At 39.8% G+C, this 18675-nt stretch overlaps 1 protein-coding gene across 1 annotated transcript; it reads left to right on the top strand.

The window, feature by feature from the left end:
* The first annotated feature begins 1245 nt into the window (after nucleotides 1-1245).
* LOC137890783 (POU domain, class 2, transcription factor 3S-like) lies at nucleotides 1246-18223 on the top strand. The gene is given in 16 exon segments (XM_068734996.1): nucleotides 1246-1352; nucleotides 1609-1665; nucleotides 7080-7108; nucleotides 10034-10068; nucleotides 10070-10133; nucleotides 11497-11599; nucleotides 11982-12070; nucleotides 12287-12463; nucleotides 12726-12749; nucleotides 12751-12868; nucleotides 12996-13036; nucleotides 13039-13131; nucleotides 14543-14707; nucleotides 15568-15616; nucleotides 15800-15914; nucleotides 16235-18223. Coding segments are annotated over 15 exon segments (1191 nt in total). The 5' UTR covers nucleotides 1246-1352; nucleotides 1609-1616; the 3' UTR covers nucleotides 16275-18223.
* Nucleotides 18224-18675: the final 452 nt, after the last annotated feature.

Below are 18675 nucleotides of genomic sequence, written 5' to 3'. Positions count from 1 at the left end.
TTTGTAGAGGTGGAAAAATCGGAATAAATACTATTTAAATAATTGATCTTGCCAAGCTTTCAGCAAATAAAAAAGAAATAAATAAAGGACGCACAATGTTTCTCCCTTAAAGCTACAACGAGGAACTTTAATTTTGTTGATTCTGAAGGTTCCCTGTGGACTAGAGTGGAGGAGGAGGAGGAGGAGGAGGAGGAGGGGGAGGAGGAGGTGACGCCGCTGCTGCTGCCGGGAGCTGAGCTCTCCTCCTCCCTCCAGAGCTCCGACTGCAGGTCAAAAGGAGGCAGCGAAGCCGGATCTGGGTCTGTCCACGGTGGACCGGTCTCTGCTGGAGGATCTGGTTCTGTCCACGGTGGACCAGGTCTCTGCTGGACTCTGAGCTGAAGGAGGTTCTGGTGAACCTGCATGAGTTCATCCGGTTTCACCAGAATCCGACCCGGTGGCTCCGATGACATCATTAAGAACAACTCTATAGAAACAGACCATCTTCTCTCTGATGGCTCTCTGTACTGATGGAGGTCTGATAGAGGACCAGGACTACACTGAGACTGGTTCAGAACCACTTTATTATCACATCCACAAGTGAAGTTTCGAGGTCTTCTTCAAGGGAAGTTTATTTATATTGAACATTTCAGCAACAAGGCAATTCGAAGCGCTTTACCTAAAACATCAAGAGACACATTCAGACTGATTAAGAGCGTCTGAATCAGGCAACGTTCAAATAATAAGAAAGTAGGTCAGAAATGAAAGATAAAAAGGCTATAGATTTACAATAGAAGTCCAAATTTGGGCTTTGGGAGAACTATATAAAACTTGATGTTATCCTTTAACGATTACTGCTTCACAATACAACCAGTAATAAAGTGGTGGATGTACACAGCTATGTATATGTGAAGTACACACACCTATGCTTCTGTGGAATATAAAGGAGAGTAAAACCACTTCCTCCTCATCTATCTAGTTGTAAACGACCACTACAGCATCTTGCTACCCCCCCCCCCCCCCCCCCCCCCCCCCCCACACACACACACACACACACACACACACACACACACACACACACACACACACACACACATCCGCTGTAATTTGCAGTGAGCCCATTGTTGTTTTATGCAAACAGTCAGAAGCTGGATAGGTCGCGCCGAGGCAAATATGCAAATCATCCCATCATGCGTTGCAGGGCTGCAGGCTCCTGCAGAGGGTGAACTTAGTTTCTCCACTTAGGAAAATGCTGATGAGCAGCCGGTGGATTTTTCCAAAAAGTTTGGGTCCACAACACGCGACTCCTTTTTGAATAATCAAGAGAGGACGGACGGCAGCTGGAGCGACGCACACCGCTTGTCTGTCTGAAGGTGAGTCACTCTCAACTTCACTACTTCTGTCAATCATCCTCACGGAGTTTAGATGAGAGGCTCCTTCATCAAAGTGCTTCATGGGAATATCAGCTTATGAATATTACAACTAGGAGTGTTTTTGTGTGTGTGTGTGTGTGTGTGTGTGGTGGGAGGGGAGGGGGAAGCCATTAGAATAAACTCAAGATCATTTTCCTGGGTGCTTCATTGTAAAGCCGCAATCCTGGAGGAAAATCAGCCGTATTTATCGTTGCAGATATTAAGATGAGCGCAGAGGCGGTGGAGCGGTCGGAGGCTCCGGCCGAGCCGACAGGTAAGGACGGATTCACCTGTTTGTTTGTTTCTAAACCACCCCACACACACACACACACACACACACACACACACACACACACACACACACACACACACACACACACAGCTGAATCCTCTCCACACACACAGACGAGGATGCTGTTCTTTATTCTCTTTATGTTTTAATATTTGTTTTTCATTTAGGGAGTTTAACAGCTTCAACACAAAAAGCATAATATAGGAAAGATTGTTTGTGTTTGCTTTTTACTGCCTTTTATAGACTAAAAATGTACTTTTTCGCTTCTTGGTTCAGTGATCTTTGCTGCTGTTATTTATATCAGGTTCAACATTTTTAATAAACGGATCTGCAAAGTCTCTAAAAACACAGAATTTATTTGCTGAATGTTCCCTTTCTGAAGAACTTAAAGGGACAAAAACACGTATTTTTTTTTACGACACGTTTATTTCTACCACATCATTTTTTGGACCAGTATGAGAAGTTGTACACTTAAAGGGACGGTTCACCCATTAATCAGAAACACACATCCGTCCTCTCACCTGCCGTGTATCAATCGAGGTTGTTTTGGTGTGAGTTGTGTTAAAGATATCAATCAATGGGATTATATGACACTCGGCTTGTGTTGCTTAAAGTGATACACACACACACACACACACACACACACACACACACACACACACACACACAGACTTTGTTGTGAGCAGTTTCATGTAGGAACTATTTTCTTTCAACATTAGTTGCTGCATGAAACTGCTATTATCTCGAGTAACCGGGTCATGATTTGATCAGGTGTACTGTCCCTTTAAGTCTTTCCTTCACCTGAAACAACTCCATGGTGTCAAAGTCTTTCACTTTGTACGTGTAACATCAACCCGGAATATTAAGCGAAGTCATGAAGAACAAAGTTCTATTCACAACGGCAGTTTAGATTGAAATAAAAAGCTATACAGGTAAAAGGAAAAATATGTTTTTGGGATTTGGGGTGGACTGTCTCTTTAAGTAGGACTTCTCACAAGTACAAATACTGTCCTCATACCTCGTATGATGTGGCAGAAATAAAAGCAGCATTTAGACCAGCTCCTGTTTCGTAGGAAGCAGTGTGTCAGTGTGTGTGTGTGTGTGTGTGTGTGTGTGTGCGCATGCGCGTGTGTGTGTGTGTGTGTGTGTGTGTGTGTGTGTGTGGATATCGTGGCAGTTGGTTGCCGTACCAGGATGCCCCTGAGGCTGTTTGATGAGAGAAGCTTTTGCTGGCTGCCGAGGTCACAAACCAGAAACCCACGAAACAAACCCCCCCCCCCCCCCCCCCCCCCCCAAAAAAAAAAAAAAAACAGGAACCAGCAACAACAACAAGAAGAAAAGAAAAGTGGAACTTTTAAATTCAGACAATGGCTGCGTGAGAGAAACGCCGCTGTGTCGTGGAAGTGCAACACGTCCGTGTTTTTGATCAATATTTGAGCATCAGATGAAGCCAAAGTGGCACTTGTTCATGCAGCGCTCATTATTAGTTATTAGGAGCGCTGAGTGTATTAATATCAGCTCAAATATACACACATTTTTCACTCAAGTTTATGATATTATTGGTTTAATTTGTCCTGCCTCCACTCAAATACAAAGGAGGTGAATGTAATACAGTCTGGATAATCCTCGCCGTTTTTTTCTTTTTAAAGTGGTAGTCTCTCTTATACAAAACACATGTTTTATTTTATTATTTTTTAACAATCTCAGAGACGAAACCTGAACAAATGAAAGCAGAACTGTCCACGTGGAGCGATGCCGCCACGGGGACAGTGAGAGGATTTGTATAATGTGGGCGAACTGACCCTTTAACTCCTCAGCTATCAAAGGGAAGTCGAGGACAGACGGTTTCTGAGACTGCTCTCTTTGTGCAACTCCAACTCCAAGTGCAAGACTTGGACACCAGAGATCTGTTTTGTTTTTTTACCCAGAGTCCTCTGTGTTGTTGGGCAACAAAAGCACTTCAGTTAAGGTTAAGGAAAGTCTTCAAGCAAGTTCTTTAAATGGTGCTTAAAGGGACAGTTCACCCCAAAATATACGTTTATATGTCCTTCTACATGTAGCGCTATTTATACCTAATTTTCGAGATAATGTCCGTAGAGATTTCTGCCTTCTCTCCGATATATTAATACTAAAATAATAAATACAGATTTTGTTGTGAGCGGCTTCATGCAGACACTTAAGGTAGAAAGAAAGTAGTTCCTCCGTGAAACTGCTCACAACGCAGCCTGTGGATTCTCTTGAGTAACCGGGTCATGGTCTCTGGAAAGAGACGTTGATGTATTTTTTATTAGTTCCATCACGTTGGAGAGAACGCAGACATCTCCAAAACTAGACACTAAGACGATCTAGAATGATACATTGCACTACAGGTGAGAGGACAAAGATGTGTTTTTGATTTTGGGGGTGAACTGTCCCTTTAAGTTGCTGAGAGCAGGAACATTTTGCAGAAAGTTTTATACAATTTTTTTTGTCTGATCTTGATTTAAACTCTCTGTTGTGAAGCTTTCTGCTGGGTTTTTTTATATCTTGAAAATCAAAAAGAAACACAGAATAATATCAATATATTATCTTCTTCACTGTCCCACAAGTTAAAAACATAATAACATGCAAAATAATAATCCTTATGCAAGTTAGTGAGCAGTCTGCTGAAGAACAGTTTATGGATTGGAAGACAGAACGTGTGATCGATCAAAGGAACAAACCGAACATTTAGAAGTTCAGTTTCATATAAAAAGCGTCTAAACTGAGCTGATGCTGTCGTCATTACGTGTATAAAGTCCGCCGTCCCATAATGCAATGCACAAAGCTGCTCACACGAGAAACTACATTTCTAAAAGTCGAGAGACATTCTATATTACTTTATTATTATATTATTAATTGTCAACAAATGAAAAGACCAAAAGCAACAATGAATGTGTGACGCGTTCATGAACACACACACACACTGTGGTTTATATTAACACTCACTAGAGCACCAAATGTGGATTAATCCGCTGGAAATAGTCCCCATAAAAAGCACCGTTTCCTCCTGTTTGTTTAGTAAAGAAACAGCAGTTTTATGAGATTTCTGAGTCCTTTAAACAAAAATTAATTATTTTTAAAGATGAAGTTTACTGACAATAATAAACATATAGACATTGGACATCCTTTAAATACTCGTGGCGTTCGAACATCACAGTTTTTGACGTGTCCGTATTGTAACATTTCTTCGTTAATGCACGTTTTTTTTTTTTGAAACTTCAAAAACAGTAGAGCCATTTACTGTAATAGTACTCAAAGTAAACAGTACTACTACCTTTAACGGTATTTGTTGCGTTTAAATTAGCAGTGCTAGCTCTATGGCGACCTCACACATGTGCAGTGCAGTAAGAATGTCCTTTTTTAAGCTGTTGTTGACACGTTTTTGTTAATTGGATGAATTAAATGATTAATAAAGTACTTATTCTCTGTACTATCAGGATGTAGAATGGCACAGGGACACATCTTTAGTTCTGCCCTCAAGACAAACTGAAGTCAAACAGATGATTGTGCCAAAGGGGGTTAATATCACTCCACTTGTTCCCAGAGCAGTTTGTAATAATTTACTCAGTCACTCTCTAAGAAAAAAGACACTTTTTTTTAGGACAGCGTGACAGACGAAACAACCCTTTAAGTCATCGTTTTCCAGTGTGTGTGTTGTGTGTGTGTGTGTGTGTGTGTGTGTGTGTGTGAGCGCTAACACGGCTTCCTGCACTCACAGCTGAAGCTGATTTGCATGTCTTGGTCATTTCCATACTGGAAGTTTGGCCGTGATGCTGGTTGTGCTGGGAGGGGGGGGGGGGGATGAGCGGGGAGGTGAGGGGGGGGAGGTTATTGGTGTATTTGCATTGTGTGTCTCCAGCAGCTCACTGCCTCTCTCTCTCTCTCTCTCTCACACACACACACACACACACACACACACACACACACACACACACACACACACACACACACACACACACACAGTCCCGAAGGCCCCATTTGACATTCAAATGATGTGAGCTGATCCAGCACACCTTTGAACTCTCCTCCTCCATCGGCCCTCTTCCTCTCTTTAAACACGGACCGATGCTCAGTGCAGGACGAAACCTTCTGAAAGAGACTCGTCACAAGTGTGTCCTTGTGTCCTTGTGTCCTTTTCTTTATCATGTTTTGTTTTTTTCTTAATTGGCAAAATGACAGATAGAGCACAATAGTTCATTTAACATGTTTCAGTGATATTGATTAAGGCAACAATATATACGACAAAAATAGTAAAAAAATAAATAAAAAAAAAAGGTTTAAAAGCATGTTAAGATGTTGAATACATTTTTTTTTTTTAAATCAAGTGACGAACGACTCACAAGTAACTTGCGACTCAGGGGACTAACAAATCACGTGACTACCGACTCAAGGGACTACCGTGTGAGACTAACTACTCACATGACTACCGAATGACTAGCAACTCTAGTGACTTGCGACGGGACTAACGAGTAACTTGCGACTCACACAACTAACAACTCACATGACTATCGAGTGACTAACGACTCACGTGTCTACAGAGTGGCCGTAATGACTCACATAACTAACGACTCACATAACTAACGACTCATGTAACTAGCGACTCATGTAACTAGCGACTTATGGGACTAACGACTTACGTGACTACAGAGTGGGCGTAACGAGTCACATAACTAAAGACTCACATAACTAACGACTCATGTAACTAACGACTCATGTAACTAGCAACTCATGTAACTAGCAATTTATGGGACTAACCACTTACGTGACTACAGAGTGGGCGTAACGAGTCACATAACTAAAGACTCACATAACTGACGACTCATGTAGCTAGTAATTCATGGGACTAACTACTCATGGGACTACAGAGTGACTAACAACTCACATAACTAACGACTCATGTAGCTAGTGATTCATGGGACTAACTACTCATGGGACTACAGAGTGACTAACGACTCACATAACTAACGACTCATGTGACTAACTACTCATGGGACTACAGAGTGACTAACGACTCACATAACTAACGACTCATGTAACTAGTGACTCCTGGGACTAACTACTCACGTGACTACCGAGTGAGACGTGACTAACTACTCACGTGACTATCGAGTGAGACTAACTACTCACGTGACTAACGACTCACGTGACTACCGAGTGGGACTAACTACTCACGTGACAACCAAGTGGGACTAACTACTCACGTGACAACCGAATGACGAGCAAGTTACCTGACTTGTCTAGCATACAAATGCATTAACATTTAATGCTAACAGACATCTTTATATTATTCAATTTGTTCTGTGTGTCACTCTGAAGAAGCTGAATGTCGACATTTAAAAACAAAACTGAATCTCTTTCTCTCTTCCGACATTTAGAGCAAAACGGAATCGGCTTCAATCGACATGTGAGTAACAGAGTTTTTAATATTTCACTACTGCACGTCCTGTGTTCAACGGTGGTTTAATGAATGATGTTTCTTTCATCAGGAGGATTTTAACTTTTCCTGTGTGCTAGCATGCTAACGTTTGTATCCAACACAGCAGACATGGATTAAAAACATTTCCTAATCTTTAAAAAATATCTTTAACGTTAACGGAACTTAATATTACTAGTTTTTAAGCCGTTTCCCTCTTAAATAACTGAAAATGATGAGAAAGAAAGCAAAGACTCAACCCAAACCACCAGGATCCTGTTACAGTTTTTCACTTTGGCTCATTTTATGAAACATTCTCTAAAATGTCATCACAACTGTTTCATGTGACATTAAAACATTATCGCCTGTCTGCAAAAAATACCTCAAAACATTTAATTTATCCCTCAAAACCCAGCTGTAATGTCTGTAAATTGGCCAGCGCCAGCAAAATGAAAAGCTGTGTTGTCATTGCGTGAGCCGTACTGATCAAAATGTTGAGATGTTTCGTCAACCTGAAACGTTTCATATCTACAAATATCTGTTTTACTGACGCAGAATGCTCCCTGTACTACACAATAATGTTTGTTTTCTCGCTGAATGCTGCTGCGTGTCACACGTGAGGGTTTAACATGCTGATTTCAACAGCAGGTAAAAGTTTACTGGAACAGTGATTAACGTAGTACACAGAAATATGATGTGTGTATATATTCAGTCATTTATTTGTGCGTTACATGTCCCGTAAACAGAAAATGTGCCTTTAAACTTCCATGTAAAGTCATTGACAGTGAAGAGAAAATTTGCCACAAAATGACACTGATGCCAAAAAACAAACAAACAAACAAACAAACAAACCCTGCAACAATTTTAAAAAGCTGCAATAGTTCAGTAACAAACTGTACTTTCTCACAGTACATAACACCATGTCGTAAATATATGTCTGACAGATTCTGAGAAATGAATTGATTATTTTGCATGTTGGCTCAAACTATGAAAGAATGTTTAAACGTTGTAGAGAATATTTCTCTGTGAACTAGCAAAGGTAGCTTCATAATCCAGTAATATAATATTCTGAACTAGCAAGGTAGCTAGCTTCATAATCCAGTAATATAATATTCTGAACTAGCAAGGTAGCTTCATAATCCAGTAATATAATATTCTGAACTAGCAAGGTAGCTAGCTTCATAATCCAGTAATATAATACTCTGAACTAGCACACTAGCTAGCTTCATAATTCAGTAATATAATATTCTGAACTAGCAAGGTAGCTAGCTTCATAATCCAGCAATATAATATTCTGAACTAGCAAGGTAGCTAGCTTCATAATCCAGCAATATAATATTCTGAACTAGCAAGGTAGCTAGCTTCATAATCCAGTAGGCTAATATAATATTCTGAACTAGCAAGGTAGCTAGCTCACTATTTCCACCATGCTTTAACCAGCCTGCTGTTCAGCTCACCCAGTAACCAGTGTAGCATTAAAGCATGGTGGAATAAAATAGCTAGCTAGCTAACTTGCTAGTGTACAGCTGGCTAGGTTTCCACCATGCTTTAATGCTACACTGGTTACTGAAAATTGTCAACCATCTGGAGATAGCAATGTGCTACCCTACGCTGTAACAAGAGTGTGTGGATGAGGCAATAAGTTGTTGATTTTTACTCATTTGTACTTTCTAATGTTACTACTCCACTGCTCGTTTTAGTCGTTACTGCAAAACCTCACCTCAGTGAGTCTGTGACTTGCTGTAAGTCGGTTTAGCTTGTACAGAAACAATTCTTATTCAATAATGGAGCCAAAACAAACTGTATTATAACAGAGGTCTTTCTGTATGTATGTTAAAGGTTGTGTCTGGTGTTATTCTGTTCTGTAGTTTTTGCTATTGCCAACAAATCTTATGCAAAGACCAAAAGTCTGTGTATAAATACTTGCTGTACTTTCTGATTTCCGCACGCTGTCTGGGCTCTCATTGACCCATTGATTCCAACTGAAGACAAATCTTTAAAAACAGATCACAGGTATATTCTTTTATTTAAAAAAAAGACCCAGTAATTTCCCTAAAACAGTTGGGCACTGTAGTTTTTTTAGCAAACTTTACTTAACAGTAGAAAACAGCACATTTGTTGGGGACTATTTTCAGTGGCAGATTAATACACATTTGGTTGTCTGCGAGTATTTACAGCAGCAGGACGGTGAACGTGGATTGACTGAAAATGTCTGTGGTTTTAATAGTTTTTGGACGATAATGGAGCTCTATAGCACAAATAAGATGTATAAACCTTTGAAGCACAGAAATACTTGTTAGAAGTATGAATTCATTGTTGGTTTCTGTCTCTTCGTGGTATGTGTTGATAAGAAGACAAATAAAGATCATCGCAAGACTTAATGTGCACTTAATAACGAAGCTAAGTTGGAATATAAATAGCCGAGAGGCACGAGAAATCAACTGACTTTTCTTAGAAGGCCAACATCCTGAGGATAAACCACCTGTCCCCCCCCCCCCCCCCCCCCCCCCCCCCCCACACACACACACACACACACACACACACACACACACACACGCACACACACACACATCTCAAATAGTTTGCAGCTATTTGGATTACTTCTCCAAACACACTCTTTTTTTTTTCAGTGCTGGTGTTTTCAGGAAGTGACATGGCTTTCAGGGTTTGGAGGGGTGTGTGTGAGTGGGGGGGGGGGGTATTTGCATACTGGCTAGAGCCCAAGGGGAGGGAGAGAGTCTATCACTCTTTGTATCATGTTTAGTGACCAAACTGGTCCTGGAGAATGTGTGTGTGTGTGTGTGTGTGTGTAGACATGCTCATTCTCTTCAATATTTCCCATCCTTTGAACTATTTAATCTATCCTTAAGACACCTGGGTTAATACTGTTACTGGTTGTGCTTTCGATCGTCTCAGATAAAGACAGAGGAGATCAACGACTCGCCTCATTCCAGCCGCCGCCACATGTCACCTGACACAGAGTTCTCCAGTGCCTGGAGGTCAGCTGTCTGGGTCTGTTGTTTTAACATTCTTATTATCCCATTTAGCACATAAACACGAAGACAACTCAAATAACCCCGGCAATACACAACAGCTTCAAACTAAATATCCCATCTCTTAACCCCAAAAGACCAGTTAGCCAAAATAGAATATCAAATTTAATTAACAAATAAAATACCACCTTATGACCCCAAAATGTCAGTGTGTCATAATAAATGTAATTAATAAATACAATAAAAATGTATGAATACCCCACCTTTATAACCCCCAAATTCTCGTTAGCCAAAGAAAATAAATAAATAAAATACAATAAACAAATAGATTTATTACAAAAATAATCAATCCCACACTATAACCCATAAATCCCAGTAAGCCAAAAATAAAATGAGCAAATAGTAAATAAAATAAAACGTCAGTTAGCCAACTTTCATTGCAATATATCATTCTATTTTACACTATGCATATTGTGTAAGGACGTGTATGAGCCAGCCATTGGCTGCTTGGAAGTTCACATCTTACTGAGGTAAATTAAAGTTATTAAAACTGCTCTGTTATTAACTAACTAAAACCAGTGAAAACAGTTTAATATACCGAGAAAATGACCCGCAGTGATGTCACAGTGATGTCAGCAGTGATGTCAGCAGGGATGTCAGCAGTGAATATCTCAGTTTGGGTTTGGAGACGGATTTCAATGTTTCTTTTAAGCCTGAGTTTAAATCGGCGGTATGGAACAGGCAGGGAGGCGTCTAATGAAACGGACACTATCGAGTTGCATTATGGGAGTTTGGACCCATTTAAAGGACTCTAAGTAAAGATATCTCAGCCTCCGAACTTAACAGAGTGCTGCACTAAATCACCGGAGAAACATAATAAATATGAACCAAAGAATTCTTTTGACATATCCAAAAAAAAAAGACATTTTTGTGACATTTGTATCTAAGAAATTGTGATTGAATAAAGGATTTAACAATTACATAATTGTTAACTTTTACTACTTTAGATAATTTAAAGTTATAGATTAAAGAAACTCATCATGTTTTATACGCTGATCATATGTTATGAAAGCTGTCAGATAAATGTAATGAGAGAAAAAGTACAATATTTAGTAGAATATAAAGTAGCATTGAATCGAAATATTCCTGTAAAGTACAAGTACCTCAGTGAAATGCTTTGGTAAATGTGCACAGGGTTACACATATATATATATATATATATATATATATATATATATATATATATATATATATGTATATATATATATATATATATACTATATGTATATATATATATATATATATATGTATATATATGTGTATAGATGTAACCCTGAAGTCTGTATTTACGGCTTGTTGTCTTGTTTTTTGTCTTTGCTCCAGGAGCTCACCTCTCTTCACACCATGCAGCAGCTGGTTCTGATGCCAACGTCTCACCTGTCGTCTCCTTCACCCTTCCTGCTCTCCCAGAGCCCCACCAGCCACCAAGGTGGAGTCCTAAAACTGACAATTCTTTTACTAATTCATGGTTTTTCAGCAGCCGGTTGTGTTAGCTTAGCACAAAGACTGGAAACAGATGGAAACAGCTAGCCTGGCTCTGTCAAAACTTGTTCTTTAATCTGGTTTAAAAGAGTGTAAAATTAAGCCTTTGAGCTAATTAAGTAACAGGATGATAAAAACTATTTTACTATCCATCCGCCCAGTACGACTCCCTCTGTCCAAAGTAAAAACTACACCTATAGCAAAACCTCTAAAGCTCACTGAAGTTTAATCTGTTCACAAACATGAATGTTTCTCGGGGGAACATGCATACTACATCTATTTCCTGCCAACAGATAAATGATCAAAACCTGTTTTTTTTTCCTTTGCAGCCCTTATGCAGCAGAACCTGCTGTCCCTTCCCTGCCAGAGTCAAACCAGTCTCCTTCAGCATCAACCTGGACTGGCTCTGACTCCCCAGGTAAATCCAGACCACTTCCTGTCTCCATACACATCGGCACAAAGTGAATGCATGAAGCAGAGAGACATAATCTGGACATCTGGCCAAATAAACGTTGAGTCTTGCAGATATATTATACTTGTTGTTGTGCTACAGGACAGTAAAAACATTTTAGTTTTCTTTTACATCACCTGGAAACTGAAACACTACTTCTGTGTCGCCTCTTATCTGATCCAGGCTATGAGTCGCTCCGGTCTGGCAGGCCCGTCAATGGAGAACCACATGGACATGTCCCACCTGCAGATGCCCAAACACATGTCGGTGCCACCGCAGGAGGAACCCAATGATCTGGAAGAGCTGGAGCAGTTTGCTAAAGCATTCAAACAACGACGCATAAAACTGGGCTTCACCCAGGTAATTAAGAAAAAGAGCTATACTTTGTTTTCCTTTCAAGGCCCTGAAAACTGGTGCTTATTGAGTTATGTACTTCATTCTGGAGAAGATTTAAAACCAAGAGACCAAGTTTCCAGGGTCGTTAAAACCAAAATTAGTGGCAATATGCGGCATCACTGAAGAAGACTGGGATCGGGATCTTTTTGTCAAACTGACGAAATATATTTTGTTTGTTTTGCATGATGAGAAGGTGATATAGTTCATGCGTTTTGTGTTTTCACAGGGAGATGTAGGCCTTGCGATGGGAAAAACTGTACGGGAACGATTTCAGTCAGACCACAATCTCTCGCTTCGAGGCTCTAAACCTCAGCTTCAAAAACATGTGCAAGCTCAAACCTTTGCTGGAGAAATGGCTGAGTGACGCAGGTACAACAGAGTGACCGCATTTATTAAATTACAGTATCACTGATATTCTGGGTTGATTTGAAAAGAGGCTAGAAAAGAAGCAAATCAGATGTAAAATTCAATAAAATTGTTTGTTTTTTTACATTAGAGAACTCACCTCCTGAATCGATGAACAACCCCACTCGCTGCCGCCGCCGCTGTTAGAGGGTTACGGACGCAAACGGAAAAAGAGGACGAGCATTGAAACAAACATCAAGTTGACTCTGGAGAAGCGTTTCCATGATGTGAGTTCAAGACTAAATCTATTTTTAATACTAGAAAGGTGCACTCAGTAGAGTGCAGATCTCCGTCAGGTGTGTCTACAACGACCACTGCTGTATTGTATGATTGAATGAATACAACCGACGATTGACACCAATGGGCCTGTAAGGCGTCGTAAAAAAAGGTGTCAAAAAAACAAGCTCAAAGTCGTCCTATTGGACATTTTACACAATCTTGCTGAAAACTTAATTAAACTCACCAACTGGTTGGCTGCGATGTACTCAGCAGTGTGTATACTGTTTGTTCCGTTAGAATGTTAGCTAAACACATTGTTCAAAATTACTAAAAGTGAGAAAACTTTTATCCCCCCACTGGGTGCAGAGTAGCGGCTGGTGGTTGGCAGTAATGGTCAGCCGTGTTATCACTTTTGGCCACTACTGTCTCATAAATTTGATTTGAAGTTAGCTCATGCATGCGATTTTAAAGGGCTTTAATTTTGAAATGCTACATAACAATGTCCTGGTTCTCTCTGAGTGATACCTTGAAGTGGCCTGCTATTAACCTGAGGTGAAATGATTTTGTAACTATGCACCATTTCCTCTAAAATCTAATCTGAAGTTAAACAAATTGTCTCATGAATGTGATTTGAAGTTGGCTGGCTGGTGGTTGGTTAAGAGTTAACAGTGAGGGATCAATGGAAGTATAAGGGGCCATTCACATGAAGCGTTTTTTTGTGCCCTCGAATCCATTGTTGTCAATGTAGACACAAAGAAGGCGCGCTTTCGTTGCTTAAAAAACAGTAGGGGCTACAGTAGTGCAACCCCCCCCCCCCAAGCACTTTGGATAATAAGATGAAAACGGCAAGGCTGTTAGGTGCCTCTAACAGTCAATAAAAGGTGTTTTGTGAAAGCGTGAGTTACCACAACCACGCAAGGTCCTTTTGCAGGGCGCCATAACTTGCCGCCCAAAATATTCTGCAGTTTGCTGCAGCAGAATGTGAGATAAGCCGTGGACAGACACAGAGGTTCACACTCACTCACTCACTCACTCACTAGGCTCACGAGCGGTGGCATGATCCTCCTGGCGGAGATAATAAACAAGTTTTTCATTGAGAGCATGTTCATCTTACTAACGTATAGAATTTATTACGTATAGAAGAAAAGTTGGTTAGCATTATTAACCGACTTTTCTGTCTCCTAGGCTAACAGACATTGCTTGACGTACCTGATCTCTACATCTGTACAGACACAAATAACTCTATTACAAACATATTAAGTTATATATTTTTAACATAAGTTTTAAAAGATCCTGATAAAGAGCAATATATATGGACACCGGCAGTGTTGCCAGGCTCTATATACCTTAAAAACCTTCCGTCCTAACGTTTGAATTAAATGAGGAAATCCTGTTTTTTGTTGTTGTTGTTGTTTTCAGAACCCCAAGCCCAACTCTGAAGAGATAACCCTGATCTCAGAGCAGCTAGCCATGGAGAAGGAGGTGGTTCGAGTTTGGTTCTGTAATCGGCGTCAGAAGGAGAAGAGGATCTTCTGCCCGGTGACGGGTTATACGGTCAAGTCACACAGCTACAACTCCAGAATGGTTAGCGGTCTAAAACATCGATCTCTTTCACTCAGAATAAAACAACATATACAATTTTCATATGCACTTTCCCTTTAATTCATTGTTATTTGTATTAATTGTTACAATTAATACAAATAATTTAAGTTAGAGGTTAGCCGTTTCCTTCTACCCTCCAGTCTTTATGCTACGATATGCTAACTATCAGTGGAGTAGCGGCACGTTGAGTCGTGACCACAGAAATAAGATAGTAAAACGGACATTGAACTGTTTTCTTTTGTCATGTGACGAGTACAAAAGAAAAAGGCAACGACACACGTCAGTGGGGCCGTGAAGTGTTGCCGGGAAGAGAGCGAACACGGCTAGTTAGCTAGTTAGCTTGTTAGCTTGTTCTTCTCCGGAGTTGTGAGGACTGAGGCGGACTGACCCGCTAAGACTGCCGGGCTTCAGCCCGCTATTCTGGCTCATTTTCTAACCAGTGTAGCATCAAAGCATGGTGGAATTATCAAGCTTGCAAAAATAGCTAGCTAGCTTGCGAATTCCACCATGCGTAAAAGCTACACTGGTTACAGATAATGAACAGAACAGAGATGTCACTAAAGCACATAAAAGCCAAAATATGAATCTGACAATGAGCATGATGTGTCCCATTTAATTAAAAGTACAGAAAAATTATCACTATGCAGAATGGCCCCTTTTACTGTGTTATATTATTATAGAATATTATATTTTTCTGTTTTTATCATTAAAAAAAAAATCTAAAACAGCTGACATCATTAAATTGCAATTCCCCTATAGCTATATGTGTCTAGGTATATTATAAAGCACATATATTTTACAGTCCTAAAGAGAAGTTTGCTTTATCTCATCCGTTTTCACAGTTTCAGGCCACAACATCCAGATCCTACAGCCCTCCGGCTACAGGCGGAGGCAAGTACCGTTTCCCACGTTCACCTATTGATAACATTCATTCTTGCTGCTGGAAACAACAAAACATTTGCATCTCTTATCTTACTGTCTTTATTACAGCTACGACTGTAATACAAGTATGATCCATGTACAGTATGTGTGCATATAGATTATATAATGATGTTTTCACCTTTTTCCTTCCAGTTTCATCGAATTCCTCTCCAAACAGTGGAAGCCGCGAAGCTTCTCCCAACGGTCTGTCAGCAGCCTCCGTCTCTTTAACGTCTCAGGTTAACGCAGCGTCCTACAGCACACATGGGTAAGATACGTCAACCTAAACTCACCATGTGGACCAACGCTTTTGGCTCCAATGCAATAATTTAATGGGACAATCCCATTAGCTTTTTGTTAAGGCAACCAATTCAATGCTAATGTCCGGGTTGGCCTACAAACATATTTCACCCCTGTAGCACTCTATACTTTTGGGTAGTTAAATCTACATCATTTTCTATAAGATCATCAAATGTTTTGTCTGGTGAAGAACAAGTACCTCCGTTTTGACCTGAGTACTTGAGTAAATTTAGACTTTTCTGTCACTTTTTATTTGTCTTAAGTGGATAATCCTTTTTGTCCTTTCAGGTCCTGGTACCGCACATGGAATCCAGCGTATCATCACTGAGAAACATGAACTGTATCATATGAAGCTTTTTGAAGATTTTGTTTTGAGAAGGATGTACAGTGAAGTTGTGAACAGGGTTTACAACCAGAGAGCCAAAGCTTAGACGGACCCATAGGAGGATTGCGGTTACAACAGCCTCGAGCTGTTTGATCTGTGTTCAGGTGACTCTTTGCGTAGATCAGCCGCAAAGAGGAAGAATACACATAAAAACACCAGCGGTGATTCTCATGTTCGAGCCTGTGTGGCTCAAATATACTGAAACAACCGGTTTGAATGATTGTGTACCGAGCTGTTCCCTTTTTGTTTCTGCCATCGTTATCGCTGGGCTCTCAGCTGTTGCTGTTATTGTATTTTTTTTTTAATGTTCTTATCATAGCTAGTGTTGTTGTGTTTGTGAAGTTTATTTAAATCCTACAATGCGTACTGCTGGCCTGTCTAAATAAAGACATTTATTTTATATTGGCCTTTTTTATTAGTGATCAGAATGGCTTTTGATTTGGTTATTTATTTCTTTAAAGGGTCTGTTTTATTACAACTTGGGTTTTTATTGTTGCAGTCTTGACCCTCATTTCTATCAGATATGATAACAACAGTGAAGCAGAAACATTGTCGTACTGGTTGTAAAGAAAAACAACAGCTTTTGTAAATTATTGAAATCCCTTTTGCAGTCAACAGAAGTGACCTCCAATGTTGCTAAAAATCCATAATTGCACTTGAAAATATGTGTTTTGCTAAGTAGCATCCGTAGCATCGTCCAGCTCTGACAAGAGTGTGACGACTCCTCAATGGTTTTATATTTTCTGGTTTTAGTGGATTTGGGGCTCGTCATAGTTAAACGTTGTGTAATGGTGATACTCGCTACCTGGAGAGGTCGGAAGAAGATAAACGTTTCTAAAATGTTACATTTCTACATAAAAACCTGTGGAGCTAACATTAGCAGAGCACGTTAGCACATCATTAACTAGCGTTAGCACTTCACTGCTATGCTAGCTACTGAAGGTATACTGAATGTAAACACATGCTGCTTTTGCTTCTTAATGATTGTAACAATGAATTAAGAGCTCATCGTCTTTACAGGAACACTGTTGTTCCTTAATGTATCTCCAGGTGATGTGGTGGTTCACGTTAACGCTGTGATCTGTAGCTTTAGCTTCTATCGTTATCTTTTTAACATGTTTTCCTCTGGATATACACTTCAAACACATTTTGTAGACCCTTCTGTCTCCTTCTTGCTGAAAACTATAAAAAAATAAGACCCAAGATGTAATAAAAACTAAATTATAACACTTTAAAGGCTCTGAAATGCAATTTTTCAAACTAAATTTGAGCTGTTTGTTCACATAAGAGAGATTTCTGTATTTCTGTTTTTGTCCTTGATTTTGTTTACTGGTTTGAATTTGATCAGCTGGAAAAAAAAGGTGACGTCAAAGTCCTGAAGCAGATTAGCTTGAGTTTTGTATGTTTTGTTGTCAACATATCCCATGAGGAGACCAAAACCAACAATGTGTTTAGTCCAGCTCTCCATATTTTTTAGATGTCCGTACCCGACCTGTGGCTCCCGCTTTATACATTTCAATTTTAAAAACTTTGAATTTGTTTAGGATTATTTTCTGTAATCAGTGTAGCATTAAAACATAGTGGAATTAGCATGCTAGCTAACTAGCAAACATGCAGCTGGCTGGTTAGCGAACGTGTTAATTCCACCATGCTTTAATGCTACACTAGTTTGAACCGTCCCTCCGCCTCACTCTCCGCATTTGGTTGTTGTACTGTCCTTTGTATATTATATTTTATAGAAACGTTTTGCAGTGGTACTGCACTCTTGAGCTAAGTAAAGCAACCACTTTAATCGCGATGTTATATAATGTAACAGCAGGTACTTTACAAAGTAAAGTGATGTTTTTACCGATGTAACAACCATGTTAAGGGTTGAACGTGCTGTTACTGAGTCTCAGGGAATTCCTCCAGGAACCATTGCTGACTTTAATTTCCTGTCATTAAACAAAAGATGGCTATGTGTATCATCGGTTCTTTCTTTTAAATGATGCAACGAGTAAAATCCAATTGTTGTATTCAGAGATTTCAAAAGTTCAAGTTGACCAAGTCAAGTCATACAATGAAAACCCCGCCCACCTAGAGGTAGCTGGTTGAAAAAAACCTCTGCTTTATGGTCTGTTTGACTCTAAATGGACCATAATGTACTAAATGAACATCATGCTGTATTGAAGAAGACTTGAAACTAGAGATTGAGACCATAAACTCATGTTTACAATGTTTACTGAGGGAATAAATCAAAAGAGAAGTAGAGTCATTTTAGACTAGACTTCTATACAAACAGAGGAGTCGCCCCCTGATGGACATTAGAGAGAATGCAGCTTTAACACATGAAGCTTTGACTTTA

This window comes from Cebidichthys violaceus, unplaced genomic scaffold (assembly GCF_023349555.1).
Source record: "Cebidichthys violaceus isolate CVI_PGR_0920_01 unplaced genomic scaffold, fCebVio1.0.p SCAF_69, whole genome shotgun sequence".
Taxonomy (NCBI): domain Eukaryota; kingdom Metazoa; phylum Chordata; class Actinopteri; order Perciformes; family Stichaeidae; genus Cebidichthys; species Cebidichthys violaceus.
Note: the sequence above shows the minus strand (reverse complement) of the source record. Positions and strands in the feature narration are given on the sequence as shown.